This window comes from Vanellus vanellus, assembly GCF_965231255.1.
Source record: "Vanellus vanellus genome assembly, chromosome: 1".
In the NCBI taxonomy this organism is placed as follows: Eukaryota; Metazoa; Chordata; class Aves; order Charadriiformes; family Charadriidae; genus Vanellus; species Vanellus vanellus.
Window position 1 is genome coordinate 77,090,725 of NC_138905.1, and position 16,953 is coordinate 77,107,677.

General features: G+C 36.7%; 1 protein-coding gene across 2 annotated transcripts in view; it reads right to left on the reverse strand.

The window, feature by feature from the left end:
• The window catches only part of PACSIN2 (protein kinase C and casein kinase substrate in neurons 2), a 61,895-nt gene that overhangs the window by 14,683 nt on the left and 30,259 nt on the right, over positions 1–16,953 (reverse strand). For both annotated transcript variants that reach the window (XM_082498676.1, XM_082498675.1), the window contains exons 2-5: positions 14,811–14,921; positions 2,045–2,201; positions 1,073–1,308; positions 226–381 (exon numbers count right to left, since the gene is read on the reverse strand). In XM_082498676.1, coding sequence (XP_082354802.1) covers positions 226–381; positions 1,073–1,308; positions 2,045–2,201; positions 14,811–14,870 — 609 coding nt within the window. In that variant the 5' untranslated portion in view covers positions 14,871–14,921. The remainder of the gene's footprint in view (positions 1–225; positions 382–1,072; positions 1,309–2,044; positions 2,202–14,810; positions 14,922–16,953) is intronic.

Below are 16,953 nucleotides of genomic sequence, written 5' to 3' on the forward strand. Positions count from 1 at the left end.
CTTAGGTGAAATAGTGGCAATACATTATTCATTCTTCACAGGAGAAGAGCTTGGCAATAACATATGCTTTGGTGAAAATTTTAAATTTTGGTATAGGATCATAACAGAAAGTGAGCTGTGCTGCAGTCCATGGCAGATTCAGGAAGAAAAAAAAAAAAGCTGAAATATGGACAAGCTATAGGTTAAAAAGACTACATACAAACAGTGTGTTAGCATACAGTATACCTTTAGTACATCCTGTTTGCTTCTTTCCACTTTGTCTTGTAATTTCTTAAGTTGTTCAGGATTTAGTGCTGGATCAGCTTTGCTGTTTGTTTCTCTGGATATAGCCAGTTTCTCCTCTTTGCAGGCCGCATGGTATGCTTTCTTTGCAGCTTCCACCTACAATGTAGATTCAAATATTTGCATCTCGAATAGTTTATACAAAAAACATCAACTGATTTTTTTTTCCTTATAATCATGTTGCAATGAAGAAAGTGTCAGGTTTTGTTTCAGGATGTACTTTCTTTTTTGGATTCTTTTTTCATTTAGGCCAAGGAATGAACAGTACACGAGAATCAACATAAGAAAATCATTGTAGTACTTATGAATCAGCATTCTCTCACCATACAAGAAATGTCACTCATACAGCTTAAAGAAGTGTGGAAAAGAATCAAGAAAAGGTTTTACAGAAAGTCCCCAACAGAACATTTTTTCCTCATGCCCACGTTCTCCTGCTTCCCTTCTTCTACAAACCTGTTATTTAAGAATAATGTTACATAGTAGGGAAAAAAAGCTACAAACGCTTTTCCCCTGCTTATTTCTTTGAACAATTTTTAACTTTCAAATGCATGAAATCAGATACTGTTAAAACGATATCTTAAATTCCACTTTTTCCAGATTTTCACTGAAGTCACCAAGATTAGGAGAGACCAAGAGAAAAATACTTATTTTCAGAAGAGGACAGAAAGCAAGAGATCTTTTTGAGAAAGGAGGGTCCAGCAGAGAGAATAGGGAGTTTACTCCCTTATAGAGATTTGAGACATTAATATATTGTAACACAGGATATCTAATACATAATCTACTGCTGTACCTCTTTCAGCTTTTTTGCCCAGGGTTTCTGAGCTTTCCTAAATCCATCTTCTGCTTCTTTGGTTTCCTTAAATCCTCCCATCATTTGCTTATGAAAGGCTTCCTTCTGCCAGTTCTTGATTTTTTCAAAGTCTTCATTCATCAGTGAACCTTTTACTTCTAGATGTAGTTCACTCACTTTTTCAGCTTCTGACATAAAAGCACACCAAGCCCTTTCTACTGTTCCATACTGTGGGCCTAAACACAACAGAAAGTGTCATTCTCAGTAACCATCACCCACATGGAACTTATATTCCCAAGATACTACCTGAAGCTATTGACTTATATTCACTTGTAAACAGCAATATTGATGCAAACCTAGAAAAGGGAACAGTTTCTTTTCAGATAAATATTACAAATTTTTTTACACCAGAAGAAATAATATACAGTCTGGCCTCCTTCTCCCTGTACTATGACTCTCAGTATTCCACCTATTAGCTCCTCTTTGAACTGCCTTCAATTTCTCAAAATACTTTTTGAAGCATAGATAACCGGGAAAGGACAAACTATTTCAGAATATATTAAAATGGTATCAGATTAGCCTTCCATTCGAGCGATGCCTAACTCTTATTACTAGTCTTTCCCCACAACCACTGCCCTCTTGATATTCAGATACACTTTTCAAACTGTGTTTTATACCATTAGTTACCCAGAAACAGCCAGTTCTTTGGAACTGAATCTATTTGGATATCTCAACACTGGAGGCAAGATTCATCTGCTTCAGTAAGAAACAAGAAAACTAGCAAAGGAGCAGGTCTTTGTTTTTAATCAAGAAAAGCTTGATCATTTCTTACATTATTGAGCCTTTTGCAAAGACTTCATTATAGGCTAAAAAGTGCAAGATTTCTACTTTATACTTACCAAACCAAAGATATACAGAAACATTTTTTTCCCATTTGAGAAAGTTTTGAGTTCAAAAATCAGACTGTATTACCTTTTTCCACAAGCTGTTTCCACCTTTTTGCCCATTCTGTAAGCTGCTGAGCATAGACCTTCTCTATTCTTGCCCGCTCATGAATACAATTCATAAGGTCATTACAAAGTCTGTGACCGTCATCAATTCGTTTTACCGTCCGCTTGTAATTTCCAACCTATAAAGACACAAATACTTTACAATTCTTGCTTGAAAGCTCTGAAAACAAGATAAATCTAATTAACACAAATACTGTTACCTAGGAACAAGAGAATCTACTAGCAGGAGTTAATCATTATAGCATAAAGTATTTCTCGATCAATCTCAAAAGCTAACTGCAACACCACCACAAAGGCCACAGGTTCTCCTGTAAAAAAGTTATTAATTTTAAAAGTCAAAGCTTCATTATATTGTAGTAGTCCTGCAATGTAATTACAGGCAGTCATCACAATTGTTCTGCATTATTATTGCTTGGTGATGTTTTAGATAATCAACATATTTAACAAAAATCCAGTATTTCCCTCTTCCATGCTTACTATTAAGTACCTAATGCCTTAATTTTATGCTGTGTTTAATCTTTCAGAAGTAATAAAACTGCAAAGACATGCAAAGAAGCATTGCAACATCTCTCAAGAATAATAATAGGGTTGTTTTTTTTAAGAATGCAGTATGGAAGAAACACAACCACTATATATACAGCAGAGACTGGATGTGCCCTTTGTTACAGCTGTGCTTCACTGCTGACAAACTGCATAGCAACTATTTCGAAAGTATGCTGTAGAATTTAATGTGGGAAGATACTGACAGCAATGACGTGGAGTTCCCATACCTAGAATTAACTTGAGAATTCTAAAGAAAAAAAACAAACATAGTTGCTCAATGTACAGGCTACAAAAGGATAAGGATATGGAGAAAAATGCACACTATATAATGAAAATCCATTATGTAATTAACACACCCCTTTCATTTTTGTGTATACATCAACATGAAATCACTGATCTAGATGACTGAAGGCAAAAACAGCCTGACACTGCTTCCAGAGTAATATTTCCATTGATTTCAAGGTCATTCAGGTTGGCTTTTGTAAACATTAAACAAGACATAAGAACTCGGTTAACTGAATTTGCACAGGCTATTAAATATCACAGTCAGTTTCTTATCTGCCCTAACAACCTGACTGAAAAATAAAGATTAGCAGTAAGGCAGTAGATTAAACATTCAAATACTTAAAGCAGGTTTGTAATTTTTACATTTGAATCACATCTGACTCACATCTTAAAAAGAGGAAACCATCCAACTATTAGGTTCACATTTCTTCAGAATTTTGTAAGCAGAGGTACATGCAAGCCATCTGCTTGAAGAAAAACTCCTCAAAGTATATAGAGAAATACTCTTAAAAGGGGGAAAAAGCCCATATTAAGTGCTGGAAAAATAAGTGACACTGCTGATAAATAGAGAAATATGTTAGGACTCCTCCTCAAAGTTGGGGACAAAAAAAAAAAAAAAAAAAAAAAATCAAAATCATCAATGACAGGACAAAACCAATTCCTCTAGACAGTCACTTCAAAGTATTTATTGGGGCTTGTTTTCGGTTTTGGACAAGATCCATTTCAACAGATCAAAGAAATTTAGGTAGCATCTAAGAAAAGCATTAGTTAACAGTCACTGATTTGTCTAAATCATGTAAAAAAACTACACACGCCCCCCCCGCCTTTAAACATAAGTCACAATATAATTCAAGATAAGAAGCTACCAGTGTGACAATGAAACTGACACCAAAAATTAAGTCAATGCATCCATATCAAAACAAGTTTAATCTATTAACAAGGAAGTATGAAAAATAACCCTTCATTTTCAGGAGAAATAGAAATTGAGAAGTAGGCAGTTTTAAACTAACACTGTACACTAACAAGTGTAATATACATATGTAATCAAAGCATTAAGAAAATTAAGTACCTCAAAGAATACCTTCTAAAGTCTTTGTAATAGAAGGGCAAATTATTCGTCTGCTCAGAATTACTCCAGCTGTAGGTTCACAGCCAAGCAGACTGTTAAAACAGGTTATACTAGCTTGGCACCACTGCTGAAGCCTTATATTAGCATCACTTTGTGTCTCCAGTTATGTGCCCAGGGATTTATGTCTCTAGCATGAACATTTCCTTTCATAAATTTTCACTATTAAATTAGCATTTAAAATGCTAATATTGAATGGGAGCTGGTTATCTCATGCTATTTTTAATGCTTTCGTTTGGTGTTGTCTGAGCAAAATTCTAACCTCATGGTAATATCTAGCAGTTGCCAAATCTCAGACAGGTATTCAGAGAACTGAATTTAGCTTACCTATTGTGGTTCACTTACTATTATCACATAAGGCCACCCTTAAAGAGCTGCCTGCAAACCACCAATAATTCACCCATGCTGCTTCCTTCTCCACAGGAAGACTGAAGGAACTAGCATCATAATTTGGAACAGTATAAAGAACAACTAGGCCTACAATACTAGAAAACAACCACCTTGTATTCCAAAGAAAGCCTTTTACGTTAATATTTTCAAGAAAAAACAATGTTCACTTGATGTATGAAACAGTAGTTTAAACTATGTTAGACATCACATTCAAATTTCATGCCTTATGAGGAATGCTAGAATTTTGGAAATACAGCATTTTTCTGCGTTTCATGACACACAGAACATGTTATATACTTAGCATTTAACATTTAAAAAAACCTAAGGGTTTATTAAAAAAAAATAAAAATTGCATTTTAAGTTACAGACACTGCAATGACAATTTTTTTTTTTTTTTTTTTTTTTGAGAAGTGGAATGTGCAGCCTGCCACTGTAGAAGGCAGACTTGGAGGTACAAGAGCACAAGGCATTCAGACCACAAAGCCAAGTAAAGTGAGAATAACTCTAGACTTCATGCAGCCAAGGAACTACTAAGTTAACTGTAAGTTAAAAAAAATTAAATTAAAAACCTGTAAACACACTAAAGACACCCGGATTTCCGGAGAAGAAACACATGACTTAATACATCATTTTATTCCAGACTATTTTCTCCAATTCCTGAGGCAGACTGTAAACATTCTGCAAGACCTCCCCCTTCACAAGAAGCATTCAAGCTAAACCAAAAATGATCAATTCTTTTATTTGTAGCAGCTGACCAGGAAAATAATGCCTTGCAGTTTTCAGATTTTTCGATTAGCACTGTTCAGTACATGAACATATGATGTTGCTAGTTAAAATAACTTTCTGATCATTCTGAGCATTGGGCTATTTCCTGTTAAACAGACAGCAGACAAAGACACAAAGTTATTCATCTCGTTGTCCTACAAATGAAACATTTGTTTCAGGAAGGTAAATTGTAAGATTATAAACTTTCTGACAGTTTCAAGAACAAGAGATATTTAAAAACTATATCCTGCTTTTGTTTTAGCATCAACACTTCACTCATCTGAAAGAGACATTTTATTACATGATACCAAATTCATAGAATCATAGAATGGTAGAGTTGGAAGGGTCCTTAAAGATCATCTGGTTCCAACCCCCCTGCCACGTGCAGGGACACCTTCCACTAGGCAAGGTTGCTCAGAGCACCATCCAACCTGGCTTTGAACATTTCCAGGGATGGGACATCCACAACTTCTCTGGACAACCTGTGCCAGTGTCTCACAACCCTCATAGTAAAAAATTTCTTCTTGATATCTATTCTAAATCTACCCTCTTCCAGTTTGAAGCCATTACCCTTTGTCCTATCACTACATGCCCTTGTAAAAAGTCCCTCTCCAGCTTTCTTGTAGGCCCCCTTCAGATACTGAAAAGCTGCTATAAGGTCTCCCCAGAGCCTTCTCTTCTCCAGGCTAAACAACCCCAACTCTCAGCCTGTCTTCATAGGAGAGGTGCTCCAGCTCTCCCATCATCTTTGTGGTCCCCCTCTGGACCCGCTCCAACAGGTCCATGTCCTTCTTGTGCTGAGGACTCCAGAGCTGGATGCAGTACCCCAGGTGGGGTCTCATGAGAGTGGAGTAGAGGGGCAGAATCACCTCCCTCAACCTGCTGGCCACACTTTTGATGCAGCCCAGGATACGTTTGGCTTTCTGGGCTGCAAGCTGTTTACCCTCAGTTGCCAGAAACACTTCACAAGGAAATAACCCCAAGAGTTTATTTCTTCAAAATACCACTATAATGGTCACTGTCTTGATGCAATCAGTGAATTCTGTGAAAAATGTGATTCACAGTTTTGTGTCACATCCCTCCTCCTCCCCCCCCTCCCATTTAAGTTAACCACCAGTTTCCCTTTTTCACTGCAAAAAATACTGAGCTTTGCTACTAATAAGTCTCAGTTGATACTATTTTGTCCCATTTATCTCTTACAGGCACTATAGATGCCTTCAGATCTCCTTTTTGCTTAATCAAGAAAACATTCCATCTCATTTTGTTATTTCCTTTCATGCATGAATGCAGCAATGTCACCTCAAATCCTTTGTCAAATCTAAGATTAGAGAATCTATAATAAGCAGAGAAAAAACACACAAGCACCAGTGATGAGGCATTTAGCATTGTAGAGTTAACAGTCACTATAGGATCTTTAGTGGGAATATTTTAAGAGCTTACAACCTCATTATTTTACAATTTCACAGCACTAAACACAATGGGAGAGTCTTAAATTATCTATGCTCTTTTACCTCAACTAATAGACTTTTTTTTAGCATATTCATAGAGCAGGATAAAAGCCTATAAAGAGTTAACACACTTAGCAGGTTTTTCTAGTACATTGAATGAATAAGGGTATTTTTTAATTTGTTAGCAGCCCAGGTGGCAAACGTTCAACTATTGCTAAATTTCAGTCAGTTAATTCTAGTATATCATGATAATTGTTATAACCACAAGTATTTCAGGAGTTTCAAATGCCTGAAGTAAGATTTGATGTCAATCCTTTTTCCAAGCTTTCCTAGCTTATTCATAACTAGTCAGCCTTTATGAACTGCAACCATTTGAAAGTCAGTCAGTCACCATAGCATACAAGGTTTGGGGTTTTTTTATGGGCAAATATTCTTAGGCAGGAAATACAATAACGAGCATTGAAGGCTTGTAGTCAAACCCGCACACACTGATGGCCAATATGGGGACACACTATTTCCAGCATTCCATTCAACCATGAGTACAGTTTCTTTCCAGCTACGTCAAACAGGAAGTTTCCAAACATTTCAACCAGCATTAACATCTGTAATACTGTGGGTTTTTTTTCCAAACAAGAATTATCTTGGTGCATAATTAGCACATGCACAGTCTAAGTACCTACAAGCACTAGCTCTGTGTATTTAAATTCTCTAAGTTTGTCCAAATAAACTCACCACTGGTTGCAAGAAAAATCCTGAGGAAGCTTTTAAACCCCAAAATCTAAAGCCAAACATACCAGTAAGCAAACACCTGGCAATATAAATGGAGAATATTATGTTGCTCAATGTTAGAAAGAAAAAAATGCATATAGGAGATAGGACAGGAATCTATTACAGAGTCCAAATATTTTTAAAATGAAAAAGCAAAACAGAACAGTCTGCTTCATCAGCAGAAAGCATTCACTGACAAGTAACTGAAATCCCTCAACATAGGAACACCGTTTTAATATTCAAGAGGGAGTTTTGGGAGCTTCTCCCTCTTGAATTCCCTGCATCCAACACACACATTGCCTCAACAGATACCTCATATAGATATTGGCCTACATATAGATGTAGGCATGAAGCGCAGGTATCAGGAGTACCAAATGGGCAGGACCAAGACCATCTCAGCAAACAGCTTCTAATGCAGTTTGTGAGAAGCATACCTCTGCTATCCAGAGTGTCAGGTCTGGACCATGCTTTAGGGTTTTTTGGGAGAATGGGAATGTATGTGGTGGCCAAATTTCATCCACCCATACTACACAGGGGACCAACTTCCTCTTTCTGAATAAGCTAAAAATCTTATCTTGCTAGTGGCTATCTCAACAAATACTTCAGAATGTAATGAAAGCCAAGTACTGAGCACCTCAAAAATGCACCCCAGGTCCTGTCCTCCAAGGGAATCAGTCACAGGCGTAAGTTCATAGAACTAATACCAGTTGTTGGTTTAGCAGCTGTTCAGAATTACTTTATCTCTTGATAAGCAGGTGTTTTCACCAGGCAGTATTTCACCCCTGCAATAAATGGAGAGGGCTCCATATTGCTGATGCTAGCAGAAAATAAGGGAGAGTAAGGACTCATATCTAGGGTACAAGTGGCACAGCCTGTGAGGAACCCATGGGTCATTAAAAACAAGTGCTTCCACAGGCAGGGTAGCTGTTCCTTTTGATGTCTTACCTTGTGAGATACACACACACTTCTACTTTGATCTCTAGGAACACTTACTCATCACCTTTCTTACCTTCACAGGTATCTAAGCGAACAATAGCATTGGTTTCAGCTTGCTCAAGGCATTTTCCTTTTAATATGACCGTAATAATAGTGATTAGCAAGCATAGGCCAGAGCTTAATTAACAAAACACATCATAAAATTGGCCTTCCATTTATTATTAATATACCAAATTCTTTCATGTGCATTTCAAAACTACTTCAGTAGAACAAGGCAAACAGGGTTGTCAATTTCTTGTTTTCCTAAAGCAGTGCAATGCTGGAACCAACTGATTTTGCCAGTCTATTTTTGGATGCAAGGAAGTAGCACCAATGATTATGACAAATGGAAACGTATTTACAGCAGTCGTGCAAGTGTTGGGAGTCCATATGACAGATGAGAAAAATACAAAGGGTTTCAAATTGCACATTGGGTTCCAAATTTTCCACTTTCCCTTGGAAAAGTTACTGCTGTCTTGCTCCAGGCTATCAGCAATAGCCTTTGATTACCGAAAGCATGCCACCCTTGGCAGCTAAGTAACACAGATGAAGGAATTCCTTCTTGGAGTATATCAACAAGATTCCTCAGTCTTAAACTGCTGCACCCAGAGCGAGCCATGAACTTAACCAGATACATCAAGGTACACTGAGGCTTGTTAGAAAGATGAAAGAATGAAAAAGCAGGTTTCATTTTATAAGTAAATTAAGGCATTACTACAACTGAAACTTCGATGGAATCCTTCACTGTTATTGAGGCAATTATCTTTCAGAATGCCTTTTCATATTTTTGCAATTCCTAACTCTGGAAGCAAGCTTACATGAAAACATGTATGAAATTCTGTCACCTAAAGTAAGTCTATTTGGTAAACACCTGGACAAATTCGAGGAAAAGATTTGTTCTCCTGAAAAGGATTTATCATCCTGCTAGAAGACAAAAAACTTTTAGAAGTAGCTTGGGTTAACTAAATAATAAAAAAATCCCCAATTTAATTGTGAAAGCTGCTGCTAGTTCTATTTCATGCTAAAGATAAATGTATATTTCTGAAAGCCTAATTTTTTCAGCTATATCAGCTGTTCTGATACAAGATACTACCTATGCCTCAGCCTTGTCCTACCCACGTTTTTTTTGACTGGTATATCTACAATAAGTCAACAACAAGAACACAAGTCCAAACAGCAACTCCTCCAGTTCCCTTTCAACAAGACTATTTCCCCAACCACATATCCGAACCCGATAACAGTATCTATGCAGTAATAAAAAAAAAAAATACTAGTCTTTAAAGCAAACAAATTACTATTCATATTGGATTTCAAGCATTGAGCTTGACTCAGTGCTAGAACCGGAAGTTTCCATGAGCTGTATTGAAATAGCAACCTAATAAGAAAAGCTTCATAGATGTGGTAACCTGCGTTGAATTGCTCCACAGACAGTCTGAGCATACACAAACAGACAAGTTTAGAGCAGTAAGTTTAGTACCATGCAACCATATACTCTAGATTTACATTTTTAAATGTGATCAAACTGCTAGTAATTATCTTTGCAATAAGGAACCCGAGCAAAGGCAGTACCAACTCCAAAAGAAAGCAAGTGCTCCTAGAGCCAGAAAACTGATTAAAACCCAAGGGTTTTATTTCCTAAAGACATCTCACAAAATTTCTGTCAACAGCACAGCAATGGCAAGAATTTTGAAGTTGGTTTATCAACATTTTATTAAGTACAGTTCCTATTATCAGCGCAACAGAACATCAACATTCAAGAAATAAAAGTGGTTTAGTTTCAAAGATATGCAGTGAGCAACAAACAGTTTTCACAGTAAGTTCTTCAGATAGGTCCCACACCCAACCACCTCACTCTTTCCTAAATGTCTTTCAAGAAAAAGATGGTCTTTGCAGCACACTCCAAAGGTAAATAAATCTGAGCTATTTTGGAATGTGAGGGAACAAACTCAAAAGCTCACCATGCCAGACTCTTCTGTGCCACAGCCAGGTTTAAATACATTCACTGCTTTCAGCTGTGGCAAGGTGGCTTTTAGCAAACCACAGGCTGTCTTTAAAAACAAAGAAAAAGAAACCCTATCCTGTCAAATATCTTAAAACACCTTTAATGAAAGGATGCAAATGACAAAATCTGTGGTAACAATACAACTTCCAAATTGATTAAGAGTTCTTTACTTATTGTTACCTGAGGCATGAAGTACTGAGGCTGGCATTCCAGAGCCACTGCATCTTTTCTAGTCATGTGAGACAAAACACATCGATCAAAGCAGTTTAGTTACCCATTTTGAGAAAGACAGACTACAATTCAAAGTTGCCATCCTCAGAAACAAAATAACTGATTCAGAACATATGGAAAAAGGACAAGTTTCAGACTAAAATTCAGTCAAATTTAGTTTGGAAAGATGGCTTCAAACCAGAAGTACTTAAACAAGAGTTTGGTAATGAAGTTTGACAGGCTTGCTGTTAGCTTCTGCATGGCACTTAACACTGAAGAGTTATTCTTAAGTTAAATTTATTAAGACTTGCACAGGACCTCCTTTACTTTAGGTTCATGTTCTACCAACAGCAGAAGCTTAGCAAACCTCCTCTCCCCTCTTAACCCTTGATTTGAAGGATAATTCCTTCCTTACTGTTCTGTCAGGCTTCTCTGTAGAAAGGCAAGTTTTAAAGTCAAATGGTACATTCTGCCAAGGCATTACTTGGCCTAATCAAACTGCTGGATACCTTCAATTATTCCCTCAAACAAATCATCAGAAGTATATACAAACCAAAATACATTCCAGGCTAGTATCAGGCACGCATGTCAAAATGCAGTTACCCTCACAGAAATGCAGAGAAGTAGAGTGCAGAAGTCACAATAAAACTATTCCTGGACAAAACTAATCACTCAAAATAGCCTATATCAAGGCTACACTGCAGTGGGCAGCACGGCCTTAGGTACTTTACCACTTTCCCTTATGTTGTGCTTTAGTCCAAGCATTTTGTTCAAACCCCACCTTCCCTGCCACTTGATGCTACATGCAACTATAAAGGCTGCCAACCAAAACATAAGTTCCACATTATTCACATTTCTCACTATAATAGGGTATTGCCAGGACTACCGGTCTTCTGCATAGTTTAACATCCAGTAATAAGAAGTCATCCTTTAATAAGTATCAGAGTGCAAAGAAACAGAAATTTCTTTGCTTAATAAATTCTTTCAGCTATTTCCATTGAGAGAAAAGTTTAGATACATGTTTTTCTTAAGACAGCTTTGTAAACGTGTTTATTCTCTCCAACTATATGGACTCTGTGAATTTACCAAGTACAGCATGAATGAAGGTCAAAATTTGCTGCCATGTGAATCCTTCCTGTTAGTAGTTCAGCATTACTATAAAATTATTTATCATTTTTATCAGAGTACTCTTTTTCATGTTTACTTCAAAGTATCTTAGTGTAGCCATAAAAGTTCCATCTCCGCAAAACACCAGGGATGTCATACCACACATTTTTCAACTCTCCATGCAGTTACATAAACATTTAAGCATACCTACTATACTCTTTCAACTATACATACAGCACTTTTTGAACTCTCTAACCTATTTTCTGTTGGGTTTTGCTTGTCTTTTTTTTTTACCCATAACACAAATGTCAGTGGTAATATTTTAAGCACTAATCAACTATAGAACATTTAGAGACTCCACTGTTTCACTCAAACGCCACTTAGTTTCAACATATTGAAATTTCAAGCATTTAGTCCCTTTGCTAAAATAGTGAAAGCCTTTACATCCATACTAAGAACACAAACATCTCAATGTTTTTTAAAGAACCAGCGTCTGTAGCCACAAAACCCCCAACCTCGTCTGTTTGTCCTAAGAATCAAAACAGCACAAAGCAGAACAGCAAAACATGTAGTGTTTCCTACATAATTCAATATTCAAAACTCCAAGATTCAGTGAAATATTCCCTTGTATATTGCTAAACTATCAGAAGCTTAGTACAAGGAAATACAGGGTTTGCTTTCTTTTTTTTGTTTGTTTAGTTTTTTTAATATGCTCATCTGTTGCATGGAAACTCCAATTCTACTTTCAGAAATACTGTTAATACTTTGAACATCCTTAAAGTTACTTCAGTAACAAAGCTATTGTCTTATCATTGGGATTCAGTTTTTACTGCAGCCAAACCTTTGTTTCAGTCTCTGAAGAAGTGAGTACGAAGATGGTATCAAGAATTTTTAATGAATGGAACCCACTCCCTGAGAATATAATTGCATCTTCAATTTTGGAGTTTACTTTTAACTGATTTTAACATATTATTAGTTAACATGATATAAACAATGCTAGTTTTCCCCTCTGAACAACCTGCATACCTGTTCTAGTCAGCACTTGTCAACTCTCAAGACTTATTACTTTTCCAGCCTGAAGTACTCAGTTTCATAAAAAACCTAATTATTCAACATGAAATTTTTCCTTTTGACCATTTTAACCTAACAACCTTTGTGGCCATACATGAAAAAAAGAGAAAGAGCAGAGAAAACAATTGATCCTACAAAGAAAGAAACTGATTGCAATGCTGAAGTCTAACTTTTTTTTTTTTCCCCCAAGGATAAATAAAAATATACTCATGCATTACACATTAGCCTGCTGACATTGCTTATGAAACAGACTGAAGTTCTGATCTTTTGGAAGGAATACATAGAAATGTCCAAAGAAACAGATTAAGAAGTAGTGTTTACAAAATGATATAAAATAAGTCACCAATAGCACAAAGAACACCTTTAACCCGCCTATAAGCAGCATCAAATACATTTAATCTATGCTTCATCAAGGTCCCAGCTTAGGCTAATTGCTATTTCTGATCATCTATCATCGTTTAATATTAAATACTTGAGTTCACATTTGTTCAAACAACCATACTAGTTTACAGAATTCCCATTCTCATTCATTCATCTTTTATGTTTCCAGATATGGTTACTTGATGGAAGACAACAGCTTGGTACAGAATAGCCAGCCAGAAGTCATGTTCTCTTGCCAAATACAGGATGCCCAACACAAAAAAAAAAAAAAAAATCCCCTTTAGCCTAGGATTCTTTTTTCCTGACTGCCTCCTTATTTTATTTTGAAACACTTCCACCAAGGAAGCCTACCCAGAAAGTTGCCTCAGCATAAAATAAAAACCAGAATAATTGAGGTTGGAAGGAACCTCTGGAGATCATCTACTCCAACCCCCTGCTCAAAGCAGGTCTGATAGATCAGGTTGCTCAGGACCATGTCCAGTTGAGTCTTAGACACCTCCAAGAGTGGAGGCCCCACATCCTTTTTGCAGTCATACTACAGAGTACCCTTACAACAAAAGGGCTTAAGATTTAGAATACAGTAATTTGAAAACCACCCCTTTATAAATAGAATAGACATATTTAACTTAATAGTAAATACGTTTCCTCAAAAAATAATAGCCGTCTACTAAACAAGAACCTCACTGGCATTAGGTCTTTTAGATAATGTATCAAAAAATAATGGGAGATATGCATCAAAATGCAGTATGCCCACACCACCACCAGCAACACAGGTTAGTGACCTAGAAAAGCTTTCATTTAAAAGGAAGCGCAATGTTAGGTCACCAAAACCAAGCTGTATTACATAGTCTCTGGTCACAGAAATATTCAGACATTTTCCCCCTAGCCGCTTTCTTATTTGCTATAGTTCAAACTCAAAAGAGCTCCTAGTCACACGGTAGAAGTTTGCCTCACTGAATACAGTTAATCTGGACAGCATACTTACCTCCAATTATGTCGATATTGACACTGTCAAACCTTACTTTTTCTTGCAAGAAACTTTTGTAAAATGCTTTTTGCTTTATGAAGTTAGCCCTCTTTAAAGCTTAATCAAATTATGATAACATCTGAAAGCCTTCTTCAGATTTGGGAAGCACAAACTACTGATATTACAATGTGCTTTGTATTATCTTTCAGCCCTTACATTGGCATAAGCATAAGATAACATCTCCAAAAAGTTTATACTCATATCCAGACACAAAGAGGAGACAGGCACATTCACACACTATGTTACATTCGTAGTTTATGTATGCTACTTACAGTAGCATTTAACCAGTTATTTTAGATTTAACATTGATCACTCAATGCCTTTGGTAATTTTGAAAGCTACCCATGCACACCCCTCTTCAGCAAGAAAGGCTTACAAAGGTTCAATTCTGAATTGCATATCCTACCTGAATGGATGACATTCAAGTTTGCGCGAGTTAAAAACCCTTGACAGAACTAGGCCAAAATCTAAAAGGTCACTTCTACCCTGAAGGCTATTTCTGCAGATCACAATAACCAAAGATGTCTTATATTGCAGCTTTCTCCACAGTTTACAATGTACAAAAATCAGATTTTCCATAGTAAGAGTAAAAAATAAAATCAAAATATTGTGATAAAACATTTGGGTTACCTCCCAGAAGCTATCACTAGAAACTTCTACTCCAACAGAATCATCGTATGAGCCAGACATTTCTATGTATGAAGAACTTGTAAGTATTCAGAGCTTGAACACCTTCAGAATCTGTAAAAAGACACAAACAAATATTTATGAGCATTATTAATGAAAAAGTTATCCAAAGAGAAATTAAGTAACATCCTTCAATTCTTTGATATCTAGATATGCCAAATAAAACCAAGAGGTAACCACACAGGGCATGTAAGTGTGTTTCACAACAGTACACTATTCTACCACACAAAGTTCTTGGGTCTTATGACATTTGTTGTTCAGAAAATGTTCAATCCATCTGCCTATATCAAATTTCACCGAACTCCTGAATTTATTTTATCATAAAATTTCCTATTACAACCAAAAGAAAAGATTGAGCAGTGTGATGCTTACTAAGTATTCCACTTCAAAGCATTCCATAAGAGGCAATCAACTGCCCTTTGCTACTGATAAAATAACCTGCATTGCTTCCTATTCCTTTTTCACTGGAAATCTGTTTTAGATAATGAAACCCACTGGAAATATTTAAGGCCAAACCCACTTGCTGATTTAAAGAAAAATAAATAAATCTTATTTTCAGAAAGATAAACTTTTATTTCTGTAAGAATTTTAGATTCAAATCATCTGCTTGAAAGCTACAGGCATCCACAAACGCAAAACAGCTTCCTCAGCAACAATGTAAAGCAAAAACAATGTGAAGAGCATTGCAGCTATTTAAGTCAAACACAGGAGACAAGACCAGCCTCTTTCCTGAAAGTCTTAGTACAGTTTATGATACTCAGACAGCCCCAGTTATCTCACCCAGTCACCTGTGACTAGATCTCCTACTGGGCTAGTAACTATCTGAGCTACTTGCTATTTACTTGCCCCCACTCTTGTGCGTTTTAAAACAGGTAATAGATTCTAAATGATGGTACGATGCATGTATCTACCCACAGCTACCCAGTAAAAGGCTATAGGCTCCATGACAGAAGGTCTCCTTGACCCCGACACTTTCCCTAGAAGTTTAAACTCCCACACCTAGTTTTTTTATTTGTGACCTGTGACCATACTATACTATCTTTTAGCAAAACAAACAGGAAAAAAAAAAAATCAACTCTGAATTCAGATCTTTATTAGAAGTAAGTAATTAACAATTCAGGCATTCTCACTTATATAGACACAGCTGCATGGTAGAAAAACATGGCCTATCCTCATTGAAGATGACGACTGTTTATAAAGCACTGTGTATAAAAAAAAAATTTAGGGTTACGCTAAGCTAGCATTTAAGATTAGTATCAAAAACAGTACTGAGGCAAAAATCCAGGCATTTACATCCACCAATGTGGTTTGTGGGGTGGAGACCAAGAGATAGGAGAGGAAGGAAACAGCTCCCTCCCAGAACGCACACATGCAAATCCCTGCCTAATCCCTACAGATACTGCATCAAGTTCTCCTCTTTAGATTTCTCCTATCAAGTTTCCCTACAACTACTGGCAGTGCTACATATGGGTAAACAGATTTTACCTCTGTGAAAGGGCGTGAGGGGTGAAGCTTCCTCTCTCTTTTGCCCTATGAATCTTGTTTCCCTTAACGCAATAGGGCCACTTCCAAAGGAAGAGTAGAAAATTCCTACAAAGCTGCCCTACTTTGCAACCTAGTGGCTATGACATGCTGCTGAGAGAAATGGAATTGAAAGCCTCAGACAGAGAAGAATTCAACACTAACTTTGCATTTCTCTGAAAATAATTGTGCCATAAGGGTAGGCATATATCACTCGCTTGTAACAAAAACTAGCTACTGATACCAAACAGTTGTTTGGACAGTTACAGCACAAAGGGAACAAAGAACTGCTCTGGCTGGGAAGACAAGCTGTTTCTCCTGAACATCCAATCCATTTCCATAATTTGATTCACAGGAAGCTTAAAATAACCTTAACACTAAACACAGGACTGAAGACTACAACAGGAACAACAATTGTTAGATTTTTATTTTGAAAAGATAACCAAAAATACAGGGAGGGTTCTGCAAAATGGCAAAATTAAAAAAGAAGACGATATATTGAGACAAAGTATTTCTACATGTTAGCGTACCAATCTTCAACTTACGTTATTAGTGATTACCAAAA